Source organism: Poecilia latipinna, unplaced genomic scaffold (assembly GCF_001443285.1).
Source record: "Poecilia latipinna isolate Pla-1442-1.1 unplaced genomic scaffold, P_latipinna-1.0 Scaffold4449, whole genome shotgun sequence".
NCBI classification, from domain to species: domain Eukaryota; kingdom Metazoa; phylum Chordata; class Actinopteri; order Cyprinodontiformes; family Poeciliidae; genus Poecilia; species Poecilia latipinna.
The window spans coordinates 1-14390 of record NW_015117065.1 but is presented as its reverse complement, the minus strand read 5'-3'; the positions used below and the strand labels follow the sequence as shown (position 1 = coordinate 14390).

General features: G+C 37.8%; 1 protein-coding gene across 2 annotated transcripts; it reads right to left on the bottom strand.

Annotated features, from left to right (window-relative positions):
- Window positions 1-3589: 3589 nt before the first annotated feature.
- LOC106942653 (leukocyte surface antigen CD53-like) lies at window positions 3590-13502 on the bottom strand. 2 transcript variants are annotated; one of them, XM_015025980.1, is made up of 8 exons: window positions 12998-13493; window positions 12522-12603; window positions 10910-11098; window positions 10735-10809; window positions 8853-8963; window positions 7861-7968; window positions 6599-6682; window positions 3590-5870 (listed from the first exon to the last, which is right to left on the bottom strand). In XM_015025980.1, exons 2-8 carry the CDS (start codon window positions 12582-12584, stop codon window positions 5802-5804), a joined length of 699 nt encoding a protein of 232 aa, XP_014881466.1. In that variant the 5' UTR covers window positions 12585-12603; window positions 12998-13493; the 3' UTR covers window positions 3590-5801. The 2 variants fall into 2 exon arrangements, with proteins under 2 accessions (XP_014881466.1, XP_014881467.1); XM_015025981.1 differs by lacking the exon at window positions 8853-8963 and having other exon boundaries at window positions 12998-13502.
- Window positions 13503-14390: the final 888 nt, after the last annotated feature.

Here is a 14390-nt window from a genome sequence, read left to right as displayed (position 1 = left end):
CCGGCGTATCATTCAGACTTTGTTCCACATAAACCATTTCTGAAGATGGTATCCTAATTAATTATGACTTTTTAAAATCAAAACTGCATCCAGCATTAAAGCAAGCCACATTTAATGTAACAGTAGTAGAATGAAAAACTTGAATTATGGGCAGGCGGTCAGAGCATACTAAAAAAAACGATTCTCCATCTGACCATCTGCATTTGAAAACCCTTCAGTACCTCTGATAAACACAAACTGCGTTTCCATTCCAAATGTGACAAATCTTTGTTTATATTATGTATAAAAAAATTGCTATTTCAGTGTTTGCATTAAATAAGAAATTAAATTAAAATCACATGTGTAAGTTTGATCACACGATAAGTCATTAAAATAATGGCAGACATTGGCATCTTATCCAGGCACTGGAGTGACAAGCTGTTTGTACCTGGGAGTGGCTGCATGTGGTGTTTTGGTGAAATTGTAGTTGGTGATTTTACAGATTTCAACGTGGAATGACACGTTTTATGAACTGTGCGATGTTGTAAGAGCTCTGGTGAAGCCAACTGTACATTTGTCCGACAAAAAAAAGAAGCGTAACATCCTCCTATCACTTCCTGTTGTCTTCTTTGTCATTTTTGCCAGTAGTAACATCTGGCTGTTAATTGTGTGTCCATTTTGATACGGCTGAAAAACCACCAGTTTTTTTTGTTTATTTTTCTTTTTTCAAAATCAGAGTTTCCTTTAAGCTAATTTATGTTCATAATTTTTATTTGCGCAGTTCTATGGTTAATAGAAACGCAGCTCTTGAAGCATTTTGTGATAGAAGTTCAGAACAAAACTACAGCCACAGAGATAACAAAGCAAACAAGCAAGAGAAAGAAAAGATGAGGAAGGTGTTTTAAAATGAACAGAGCGTTTGGCACGCTGATTGAGTTTCCTACGGAGAAACGTGCCTTGCCGCCACATGTCTGATGTCTTAGGGGAGCAGTTGGCAGGGTGGCAACACGTAAGGAACACGAGCATGTGCTGAAGCCAGAGGGATTCACAACTTCAACTGTGCGCTGACCCACTTACCTGTGAAACCTGCTTTGTTTTCGATAAGGAACGGGTCCAGAGGCCCCAGAACAGCAAGAGGAATGGAAGAGAGTGGGGGAAGGAGGAGAAGTCGACATTTGCAGCTTGAAGAACAACAGGGCAACGACACACATGACAGCAAATCAATAACTTCTCCAAGTGGAGGAAGAGAATAACTCAACCACGACCTATTTGGCTTATATGCGTTTTTCTTGTACTCACAAGTGTGTGACCCTGTGAATCTACTGGACAGCTGCCAGCACAGAGTGTGTGAAAATTAGTGTGAGTTTGTCTGCATATGTGCCACAAATGAGAACATCAAATGAAGACTACATTACAGTTCTGAAGTCTTGTTGCTTGAGTCAGTGAGTCATGAACCCTCTGACTTGCATGCAGGTGGTTTTGTTGGGTGACAGTTGGGGAGTTAAAAATGAGTATGTGTCGTGACAGTATGTGTCATGTAAAAATGAGTTTTGGAAAATGTTAAATATTTCCACAAAAATGATTTACATTTTATTCAAACATCTGAAGTTTATCATACACTATAGACTGAGAGACTGTACCGTTTTAGAAGCATAGACTCAACAAGATGTCAGACAATCCTTTGAGATATTGGCCCAACATTCTGTAACACTGTCAGCTACACGTCCAGGTTCTGTCTGATGGAGATCCAATGACTGTGGAGAACGATTAACTTATTTTCATGTTCAAGACACCAGTTTAAACTGGTTTATCTTCCAGTGTCCTCTCCTGTTCACCACTAGCAGGTGGACAGGAGAGTGTTGTTGCGTGCAACAAATGCTCAGTTGGTACTTAAAGGCCTCCAGAAAATATTCACAACACTATAATATCGCCACCTCCAGTCTGGAACGGTTACAGGAGCCAGCATAAAGCCATGACTTCATGCTAGTAAAGAAGTAAATTTGATCTATTTCTCAACTAGAAATCACAACGTGTTTCACAAAGAGAGAGTTAACATTACAGTAAAACCCTGCAGAGGTCTATTAGAAGTTCATATTGAAATGAAGTCATTTCAATATAAACATGAATAAAGACATAGAGAGTATGAGATGAGCCTCTCTGTTCCAACCATGATGTTTTTTTTTAGTTGATAAATATGAAATGTATTTTAAAATATTCTAGATGAGAGGTTAAGTGCCCTCCACAATTTTCAGATTCCAGATTTTATTAAACTTATTAAGGATTTGAGTTAAAGTTTTTTTTTGTTTTTTTTTTTCTATACAGTGGTTTATTTTTCATATAAAAACCAAGCAGGCTTAGAGCAGTGTGTGTTTTCCTGTTCCTGCCCCCACAGGTGAGATTAAAACACTGATTGTTTTCTTGGTATCCAACAGCTCACACAGCTCAGCTTCATCCTTCTGTCATAACTGGGCAATAAGTCCAGCAGCCAGTGGATTATATTTGGGTGGAGTTAGTTTGAAAGGAAACGCTGTTCAGGGTCAATCAATTACATTAGGGACATGTCGACCAGTCATACGACGCTGCAATAATTTACATGCAGGTGACACTTCATAATAATTTTAACTGTTTATATGAATTATGTAATTTAATCCCCAGCTGTTCTTTTTTTGTTTGTTTGTTTGTTTGTTTTTTTGGTTATGAATGATTTTAAGCTGCTCTCTGACAACAAAGTAAACAACATGCTAATGAAGCAGCCAGCAGCTTAAAGCCTTCTCTACGTGAAACGTTCCTGCTCTTCATTCTGCACAGAGCGAATGTGGGGTCCTCTGCTGCCACCTGGTGGTTGTTCAAAGGAACTGAATTTTGGGCACATTTGGATGATAAGCTTTATAGTGTTCCAGTCAAATACATTTTTATAAATCGTAATGCATAGCAAAAATAAAATATTGTTCTTTTTTTGAAGCCTTATATGTGATTTATAATCCGACATCATTAAGTTGTCTATTCAGATGCATTTCAGTGTTTCACTTGACAAAATTATTGAGAAATGTCAAACGTTTAAATACAGCATATGTGTCAGCTTTAATTCTGTCCATGGATAATTAAAGTCAACTTTGGACTGGTTACATTCACTTGCTTTACTGGAACACAATTTATCTGCACTTTGTACTTTTTAAAGTAGTTTACAAAACCTAAACATTTACTTCTACTTCAGTGTGTTCTGAATAAAGTATTTTACTTCACTACATTTGAAATCATATCCATTTGTGATATGTATATGAAACTAACCAAAAACATGATCAGATCACAGGGTGCTGCATCAATTTAAAATATTTTTCACACCAATAAATTCTCATTTCCTTTATGAAATCAAGGAGTAGCACAAATACCTTAGTCAACTTAAATTAAGACACAACTGACTTAAAAGAAACAATCCTGTTTTAAGTAAATAATTCCATAATATTGATGAAAAAGTACTTGTCCCATTGGTTGATTATTTCACAAATTACATGGGGGAATTGTCTTGAATTCATCTGCCAATAGAACTAGTACTTTTTCATCAACAATTATTTACTTAAAACGAGCTCCCATATCTATCATATTACTTGTGTACATCATTTTTTGTCCACCTCTGTCTGCATGCGTCTTGTTTGTCCATCTTTATTGAAGAGCTTTAGACGTCTGCAGGTTTCAACAATTTATTTCCTATAAAAAAGGTTCTTTACCTGAAGACAAATCAAGAATATTGTGTCAGTTAGAAGAACCATGATACCGAACCAACTGACATCAAACAAGAAATCAGTGAGAGACTTTTACTTGTTTATTTATTTTGGTCACGCCTCATGCACATAATGAAGGACTTTTTATCACATGCTGCCGTCGGGCCCCATATGGGTTCACCGTCACCGACAGGCTGTTAGCTAATCATGTTGTTCACACAAACAAGAGTCCCAAAATCATACGGGTTCCATGAACAAAACATTCTTTAAAACTACTAAAGTATTTTTTTCCCATGTTTGTTAAAATATTACCTGACTGAACAGCTGATGCTGGCAGACAGTCACCAGACGGCCTGAGTGTCTGTCTGTGATCCGGTTCAGCAGAAGCTGCTCAGACCCGACAAGGCCAGGTTTCCTCTGCTGATTATCTACATAACTAACAATCTAAAAATAATGTCAGTCACACAAAACAAGCCACATTTCAAAGCACATAGTCCATTTAGCTCCCTGGTAAACTACCAGCTGAACTCCTGTTTTACAGTCTGTCGAATGAAGCTGTTCATTTTGATGCACAAAATCAAATTAAATCAGCAAAACATACATGCAGTAATGACAAAAATATGAGTTTTTCTAAGACTACTTAGAGGTAAATATAATGTTTTAAAGACATGGTTCAGATATATGTAGTAGACAAACATCAGTGATAGAAGGCTAACTGCTAGCCAGATAGCTTCTGCTATTAGCTGAAGTTAAATGAGTGTTGGGATAAAACTCTAACAGACATGAAATGTTTCCACTTTCACGAGAGACAGTTGTTAAAATTGTCACTCAAAAACTTCAGTCTCTTCATGTGGAAATACTTTTACTGAGTCTGCAAGCTGATATTAGCAGATTTAGAACTGACTGCAGGTTTTACTGCAGCATCGACCAGCTTAACCTGACAGCAACATGAACCTTTAGCTATGAAAGCTGTTGGCCTACTGGCTAGCAGTTAGCATTCCACCACTCTGAAGAGTTCTTGGTTTTTTTATTAACTCGCAGTGACTCCCTGTCTACTACAGGTAAGAAAACTATTAATGATAACAACTGCATAGAGCCTCACTCAGTTTTTCTCGATAGTTTCCACACAAACACTGGTATTTGAGACATTATGTAACTCATGCACCAATCCTGAACCAATTATGCTGCTGTTCATCTGGTTCTTAGAAATGTGTATTCATATGATGGTTTGTGTGTGTCATCTGAAAACAAAATACAATTTTGAGAAGAAATACGATTGTTTTGAATGTAAAGTTTCAATTTGCAGAATCGTAGGGTTATGCTTTTGACTTGTGTTAAAATTTCCAGAAAAGGTCTGTAAGCAATCGAGAAAAACTGTAAAACAATCTGAACCTTTTAGGTTGACAGAAAGATGCACTGAAATTCAAAGATGACATTTCTAACAGTCATGCCATTAATCTAACTTTTAATATTTTTGTAATAATGTTTTAAACAATTTAGAAAAAACACAACATTTGACACATTACAGTCCATGAAAAGCACTTTCAGACTGAACACAGTTTAATAGACTCATGTGACCTTTGAACTTCCCATTCTCAGATTTGTTTAGGAATCAGGAGCAGGAGCAGCCAAACTAATACACAGAAGATCAGCTGAAGGAGCCAATAATGAGTTAAACATAATGAGAATCATGTTTAATAATGATACTTATCATTATTAAACATGATAAGAATCATGTTGACTCTTATCAGGATTTTCCTGTGGCCTCTGAAAAGCTCAATACCAAGTAAAAGCTTTGTGAGAACTGATTAGAAATTCTTAGATTCACAGTCACCCTAGCAAAGTCTCGGTTGAAACCTGTGGGCATGAATATGATTTTGTGCTTCAGCATTAAGAGCTGCTACATTTCAGAGGAGCTTTTTAAATCAGCAAAGTGATGAAATGTGGAGTATGGACCATGCTGGAAACTCAAAATCAATAATTAGAACTACACTACCATCCCTCCCATGTGTTATCTTTCTGGGTGACAGGCAACACTTTCATAGGATCCAGATGACATTGTTGGCGTGAACGATTTTCTAAGTTGGTCCATGGAGCGTTTTCTCACTTGTAACCAAGTCCTCTTCGCCTGAAGTGGCAGAACAGAGGGACGGTGACGCTCAGGCACACGAACTGGAAACAAAGATGATGAGAATGCTGATGAAGCTGCACCCAATCACGGCTCACGTCATGTCAAAGCATTAAAAGCACACATTGGGGCATTTTTAAAGATTTCAGTGAATCTTTTTGATGAAGATTAAAACTTCACATCAATTTCAAGAAATTTATTTCACTAAACTGTCTAATTAATACAAGGTGAACTTTCTTTCCAGCTAGAAGAAAAAGATGACAACCAAAGTCAGCGAACAGGATTTTCTAACTCAACACCTGGGTGTGTCTTTGTGATGTTCATCATAACTTTGGTGCCAAAAACAAGGACTTCTCTGACATCATGGATATTTTAGACACCTGGTGACTGAAGTTAACTGAGATCGAGTGGAGGCTGAGAAATATAAAGTTGCATTTCCTCATAGACGTGGTAAGGGTTGTTATAGAGTTTCTGCACATTGCAGGTTGCATATGGACAGTTGGGATTGATTGTTGGCTTTTCCTTTGATTAAACTGAGAAAAACACACCCTGCACATATTGGGTTACCATAACAACCCCCTTCAAACAAGTTGAAGTTGCTACATACAACACATCTGACAGGGATGTGGATATTTAGCGATTTGATCAGTCCATATGGTTTTCAAGGTTACAAACAGAACCAGTAACCTGGACACTGGTATCAATAAGCTTCTATGTGCATTCATAAAGTCAAAGCATGATTATAGAAACAGGAACGCTGAATGAACTGTACCTGAATAATGAACATGGTGACCACTCCTGACGCAGTGCTGAGGTAGTTTGAAGCAAACCAGTTCCTGAGTTTCACCAGGCAGCCCTGCAGGTCCAAACACACAGGAGGCTTTATTCCTGCAGACCTGCAGCTTGAACAGTGACACAGAGGGAGCTGCCTCTGAAAGCTACACAAAGTCACTAGGTACACCACACAAAGTTGTTGTTGTTTTCCTATATAATCTTAGGATCAGGTTTTAGGCTTCTACAGGTTTCAAGTTGTCTCTCTTTTTTTCAGTTTTGTCTGCAGGGATATTTTAGTGAACACAGTTCCTGATTCAAACACTGCAGCTCACTTGCTTTATTAACTTCTGTTGTGACTTTCATTCTGCTACGTTTGCATCCAAATACAGAACTGAAAGGTTACAGACTTTTTTGGGTTTTGATTTTTGTTAAAATATTAAAGAGTTTTAGATGATAAACACATTTTTCACATCACAGATATAGAAAGAAAACCTGACCAAATACAAAAAGCAGCTTTAAACTAAATGATTCATTCCCTCTTGCCTGGCAGCTCTTTATTGAGCACATTTGGACTAAAATACCCCAACCCATCCTCTGTCAATCAGAACTACCCTCACCCATATATGCCTGTTGTCTGCAATGAATCTGCTTAATGACAACCTACACTGCTTTACAAAAAGCATAAAGACCTCCTGAACTTTTCCCTTTGTCTCATTTCAAGCACAAACTTCAGAGGAGTTTATTGTGGTCTGTGTGGAAAAACCAACACAAACCTGATGATGAAGCAAAAACAACAAAAATGAGACAAAAATGTTTGACAAATAAACATCTGAAAATGATTGAGTGAATTTGTATTTTCTTCTTCTTTTTGTTTGTTACAGTGAGTCATCTGTCTCTATTTGTAAAAAAAATAAAAAATAAAAAAAAAAATATCAAACAATATGAATACTTTTTTAAGCCGTTGTGCCTTTTGCATAACAGCAGTGTAATTTCTTTATTGACTACTCTCATGTTTTTCCTGCCCTGCCATCTTTGTGTTGCTGTGTTAAATAACCATCTTTAAAATGTTTTAAAAAACAAACAGTAGTAAACTGGAGCTGGGCCTCGCTAGTATTGTCCTCGTCTCAAATGTATGTTCAGCAAAACTCTTCCAACTTTTCAGAGCATTTGGTGACTATCATAAAATGTAATGAAGACATTTCAGACTGATCTCCTGACCCACCACAGGCCCGCTCATGTAATGAGTCAGCAGTGAATCACCTCCTGCCAGTTGGGCTGGTCAGCGATGTTGCAGGGATCCGTGGTGCAGCAGGACAGCGGAGCTTTCCCCTTCCAGTCATCTGGGCCGTGAACTCCACAGCACTTAAACTGGACAGAGGAGGAGTTAATGTTGCCACGGAAACTAGAAGCTGCTCCCTCTAAACTGCAAAGCACAACTGACATTCATTCAAAGTTAAAAAATAAGAAAAAAATAGTTGGCCCCCTCAATACCTCTGGGTTCTTTCTGGTTTTCAAGTGTTTCTCAGGTCTCTTCATTTTATAGGGCACAGAAAGGTGAGCTGTTCAGGGAAAAGCAATTGTGACATTGTTTTTCTGAGAAGCAACGTCACAATTGACCAGAATTCACCATTTTGTTTTTAACTTTAGCCAGAGACAGATTTCTGATTTCTCCCTTTTTAAATAAAGATGGAGAATATTTCAAAGAAAATTTTCAATTGATCTAAAATGTCTACATGATGAGTGAATGTATAGAAATGTCAGTTAAAAGTCATATGGACATTCATTCTATGTTATGTACCAAAGCACCAAACGACTGCTCTTCACGTTACTGGTTTTACATTTTACAAAGTCCCATTTTCTGGATGGAATGTTTTATTTAATTTATTTTTTTAAGAATTTAATTAATAAACTGAACTTGACTGCATTGTTTTCTCATTGGGATTGACTGAATTGACTTTGTTTTTTGTAAAATGCTTTGAGGCAACGTGTTGTTAACTGGCTCTATATGAATAAGATTGAATTAAGCTGAACCGGGTGTTATTACAGTCATAAAGAAACCTTTTTAGTACAGCTTTTTAGTCAATGTACTAAAAAGGTATACACCATAAAATACCTGTTAAGGATCTATCACTGTGTCACTTAATCAAAATTTGTGACAACTGATGCAGCGTCAAGAAACACTGTGGCAGTTGGATCTTCCAAATATGTATTTTCATAAACAGAGACATTAAAATGAGTGTTTTATCATTTACCAGGTATTGGACGGAATCAAAATCCTCCTTAATGGTTTTGTTCCCCTCTGGGCCAGACTCCATGTAGACCTCCAAGCTGTGGGTCAGGTCCTTCTCAAAGTATGTGTCGATCTGTTCAAGACAAAGGCCGACATGGCAGTCAGGACAACTTGCTGCACGTAGGAAAGGTGAGGAGAGCCACTTGTGAATGTGGTCACAGTGATGGACAAACATTTTTTTTGGAAATGTGCATGCAGTGGTGGTTTTGATATGGGCGAAATATGGGCAGTTGCCCAGGGCACCATCTGAAAGGGTTGAGGCACAAAGTCACAATTTTTTGAGTGATTTCCAAAAATTTCTGCAATAATAAACAAAATGTGTCTCAAGTTCCCATCACTTTCCTTAGCAACTAAATTCAATGTATGCAAAAAGACTAGCCAGGTGTTACTAGTGCTGACCCTTGTTTTTGTAGCCTGTAACTCTGACCGGTTTTGGTCTCTAGTCTTTGAAGAATTATTATATTTCATCTGCACTGGAGGGTTTTCCAGCTTCAACAGCCTTTTTTTAAGATCATGTCACTGCATTTAAATAGTATTCAGGTCAGGACTTTGACTATAAGCCACTTCAACGTCTTCATCTTGTTTTTCTTCAGGTGCACTTGCTACTGTGTTTTGGATCATGGTCCTGCTAAAGAACCCAAGTTGGTTTCAGCTTCTGGTCAGGCTGCAGTATTCCTCACCTTGGTTTCCTGCACATTTTGATGTTTTTTTTTTTGTTTTTTTTTTATTAAACAATGATTCTGAACCATTCTGGGCTTCCAGTTCAGCAGCAGCTTTCATTGCTGCTGTTCTCCTTTTCTCATAATCAAATTCCCTAGAAAGCTCTTCCTCCACTTGCTGATCCTGATCTTGTTGCGTCTCAGAGACCTTCTCTTCTTCAGTGTCCTGGTGTAGTTCAGATATCTCCATTTCATCTGTATAAATCTCATTTTCCAAGTCAGCGGTCTGATTCTTAAATATCTCTGTCCTTAAAACTTCTTGTTCACTGTTATCTTCAGAAATCTTTTGGTTCTTTAGGGTTTCCAGCTCAATCACAGCTTTCATTGCTGTCTTTCTCTTTATCTTGTAAATAGATTTCCTAGGCAGCTTTTTCTCCACTTGCTGATCCCCATTCTTTTGTGCTTCAGAGGCCATTTCTTTTTCAGCAACTTGGAGTAGTTTAGGGATCAAAACTTCATCTGTATAAATCTCATTTTTCAAGTCTACGGTCTGATTACTAAACATTTCTGTCCTGGAAACTTCTTGTTCAGTGTGTTCTAGGGTTTGCAGTTCAAAGGCAGCTTTCATTGCTGCCCTTTTCTTTTTCTTGTATATAGATTTCCTAGACAGCCTTTTCTCCACTTGCTGATCTCCATCTTGTTGCGTTCCAGAGGTCTTCTCTTTTTCAGTGGCCTGGCGTAGTTCAGAGATCACAGTTTCATCTGTGATCTCATCTTTGAAGGTGGCTGTCTGATTCTCACCATAACGTCACGCAAAGCTCAAACAACTCAATTTTACATGACATTAGAGCTGTAAAATTGGCAAAAACTACATTCCCATCAGTTTCAAAACTGTCCACAATGGCAATGGGTTTTTGACAGTCAATGAACCTTATGATGTGACTCCAGCCTTTTTGTAAAATCCATGCATATCTGATCTGATCTGATCTGTGCACCAATATAGAAGAGATTATCATAAAAGCAAAAGTATTCAATGTTACAAATCATAACATTTGTTTTAGATCACAAAAAAATATAAGTAGTTTTGGTCACGACAGTAATCTTAAGGATGTTTCAGCACACTTCATTAGAAAAGACATCAAAGCAGATTCCCTAACAGACATACAAATACCAGAAGTCTCCCACCTCTCTGTTGTAGACGAAGAACACACAGGCCATGGCCAGCTCCACCAGCATCAGGATGAACAGCAGAACATAAAACTGAGACACAGAAAATCAGATTATTTTTGAAGCGTCTCATTTGGTCATTCAGTGAATTCAGCCCACTCAGGCAGTAAACGCCACGTTTCCTCCCACTCACAGTGGTGAGCATGCAGCGGTTCTCCTTCAAGCCTCCCAGTACTCCCAGGTAACAAACGCAGGTGACGATGGTACCGGTCACTACAAGCGTGTTGGCAGGGTAGATGGGCCAGAAGGTGGTGACCAGAGAGGCGAACCTGGAGTGCATCATCTGGAATTCCCCGAAGGCCACCACGAAGGCTCCACACAGCTCCACAGGAGGCAAGAGAGACGAGGCAAAGCTCACATTATGAGAGTTGCAGGTTCAGCTGAGTGAGGCTGGCCTCAGTCTGTCTAACAACCTTTATAGACACCAGCAAAGACAACCTCTTCACATCTTGAGTGTGTGTTCACTGCCTCACTGAGCTGCTGCCTCACAGCACAGAGTCCTGAACAGGCTAAACAACACAGACCTGGATTTTCACTCGACATGTTTTGCGTCTACCCTTTTTCATCTCCAACCCTAATTCCAATTAAGGTGGAACGTTGTGTAAAACATAAATAAACACAGAATATAATGGTTTGCAAATCCTTGTTCAATGGAATTCACTACAAAGAGAAGACTTTCAGTGTTCGAACGGATGAGCTTCATGTTATCCATTTAATGATGCCTGCAACACGTTGTAATGTCGCTCTGGGTCGCCAGGCGAAGCTGCCGATAAAAATTCAGATTTGGTCAATAAAGTAATCTACATTAACTATTAACAACAAAACAAGTTGGTAATAATTGGAACTGGGGTACGTTCCAAAACTTGTATATGTTCATACATTCATGGTTGCAGTAAATGATAAACATTCCTTAATGTTTCTTCTAAAACTATTTTTTATATAAATTATGTGGTTGAGAAGTAAACTGGTCCCTCTGATGACGTAATTATGTGTCATTTTTATTCAAACTATTAATTTCAGGCTTGTAGGTATTTATTTAATGAATAATTCATAAGTTGGTGCCCAAGATAAGAAAATAACTAAACTAATTATATATACATAGAAAAAAAAAAAAAAAACTAGAAATCTGCATTGTTAAACGCTAATAAAACGTGAGAAGAAAATATTTTAATATTGATTTGGAGTTCAGCGAGTTAGACTTTAAAGGATTAATGACATAATGATGGAAAGTTTGCTACTTACATTTCAAAAAGTGTATAAAAGATAGCTGCTCCCAACCACAGTCTAGTTCAGTTCCTTAGTTTGCCAGTTTGTATTTAATTTCTTTTTCCTTAATATTTTATACAGAAGAATTTACTGAATTACTTAAAGTCTGAAAAACACTAATATCTTATTTATATTTCATAGTACTTGTCTTTTTGACAACAGGATCACACAGCACAGCAACTGATGTTAGAACTACAAAATCATAATCTTTGAAGCAAAAAGACAGCAAGACAATCCTAATGTAGTCAGAAATACAGTTTTGTGTGTGTGTGTGTGTGTGTGTGTATCTGTGTCACTCTGACAGAGCCCGCCTCCACTAGTGAGTACAGATAAAAAATGTGCTACATATTCTACATAAAGACTTCAATCTTGACCAATTAAGGAGTAAATATGTGAGGGTTTTAATATTTGCAGGATGACTGGATCTAACCAGCCACAGTGTGTGTGTGTGTGTGTGTTTGGTGCCCTCACCACCTTACCCAGCAGAGGAAGTGGAGAGACACCACCAGACCTTTCAGACAGCCGACGCAGGAGCTATTCATCCTTCCTGAACCTCTTCTTCTAAATGTGAGAAGGAAAAATTCAACACACTCGTCTTTAAGATCTGCAAAGGTGAAGCTGTGGCTCCATTCAGCTGAGTGTTTACAGGACACTGCTGTTTGATATGGCAACACTGAGCCATGAGCCACAATGGATCCCCTTGTTGGCCGTGTTAATCATTATTATCTGCTCTTATCACCAGATGAACTTTTTGTCACAAGTTTTAGACTCTGTTAGCTGGAAGCAACTTCAACTTCCTGATTCTCAGCAGCACAAAATACTGGAAGCCTGAAAATATAATAAAGATTTTTCCTGCAGGGATTATTTTGAAATGTGTATGTCAGTTATTAAGTTTTCATAATAATTGAAAATATAATAAATCAGAAGTCAAAGGAAAACTTATGTAAAAGCTTACCTTAATTACAGCGAAATATCCAGTAATGTCCGAGCGACTGGGAAGTTCATTTGGCGTTCCCAGCATTCCAAAGAATAACTGAGATCAGGCAGCAACGGCAGGAGTTAAAGCAGGGGGTGGGGGGAGGCATGGCTGAGTTTTATTAACTAATATTTACAGAAGCAACAATGAAGAGATGGGGGGCAGCAGGCAGCACATGGTTACACTGCTAACCTCCAGCAGGGCTGAATGAAGGCTTCTGTTGCTGTGTTCAGAGATGCTGGGTTAAGCTAGGGGTCAGGGGTCACTGATCAGTCTGAAGTAAACAGAATGAATTATCTGTAACTAGACGAGATCATTGCTCTAGAATCTGATTCTAGAGAAATGATCATTTTCCCTGATCTGGACTCCTCCAGCTTCCTCATACACATGGTGCTCAGGAACAGCGTAGATATTTGGAGACACATGCATAACAAAGGAAAAACACTGGATTTAAAGGGACAGTGTTGTGTAAAATCCATCATGTTCCCTCATTCCTTCATCATAAACATACCTAAAGGTTGTCTTGTATGTTGCATTCTCCCATTCCTCTCGTTCTTGAATTATTTGCTGTTATTTCAACTATCAACTGTTTTTTTTTTGAGCCGATACCAAATAAATACAGTGCAAGTATCACCAATATCTATACTGATACCAATACTTTTTATTATTCAGGTTTGATAAATCAAACTTCTGACATGTAGACGTTGTGTTAATATTTTTGTTAAAACCTAAGCAAGAAATTTAAAGTTTTTAGGTCTCCAGAAAATACTTGAGCTCAGCACAAGAAACAGAAACAATAGAAAATCAAAACAAATGTGTGAACATTCTTCCTAAATAAAGTAATAAAAGTTAGATTTCATGTCAGATCAAGACATCTTATTTTAGTTAAGGTTGAGAAACTACAAAAACAAAATGAAATATTAAACTAATGTATGGATCAATGGAAACATGAAGCAAACAAAAAGAAGGACCAGATTAAGGGAAGAATAGAAACTTTAATGGAAAGATCAGTGTCAGCATTGATTTCTTCACTAACATTTAAAACCACAGAACCAACTGGTTCACATTGAAATGAATGATTGAGGTAAATGGCTCAAAAATGCAAGAAATTTGCATAGAAAAATGAAAACATGAAGATCTGACAGCCTGTGAGTCTGCTGAAGCTCCTCTCACTGGACCTCCTAGGAGGGTTTGGTGGACAGAACTGTAGTCATGTGTAATAAATGGCTTTGTTTGAGTCCACACAGATAAAACTGGTTTCAAAACAATACATTAGAGAGAAAGGTCTGTCAAATCACGTAAACCAGGGGTGTCCAAACATTTTGTAACATGGGTCAAAAATAAAATGAAAAATGGTTTTAAAACTAAAATC

What these genes read in the sequence shown, in the direction of transcription:
- LOC106942653 (XM_015025980.1), bottom strand. Translation starts at nt 12,584, where the DNA reads ATGAATAGCTCCTGCGTCGGCTGTCTGAAAGGTCTGGTGGTGTCTCTC. An exon ending in TCTTCGTCTACAACAGAGAG is followed by an intron (nt 8,964 to 10,734) that starts GTGGGAGACTTC and finishes TGTCTTGAACAG; the next exon opens with ATCGACACATACTTTGAGAA. An exon ending in ACCAGCCCAACTGGCAGGAG is followed by an intron (nt 6,683 to 7,860) that starts GTGATTCACTGC and finishes TTGGACCTGCAG; the next exon opens with GGCTGCCTGGTGAAACTCAG.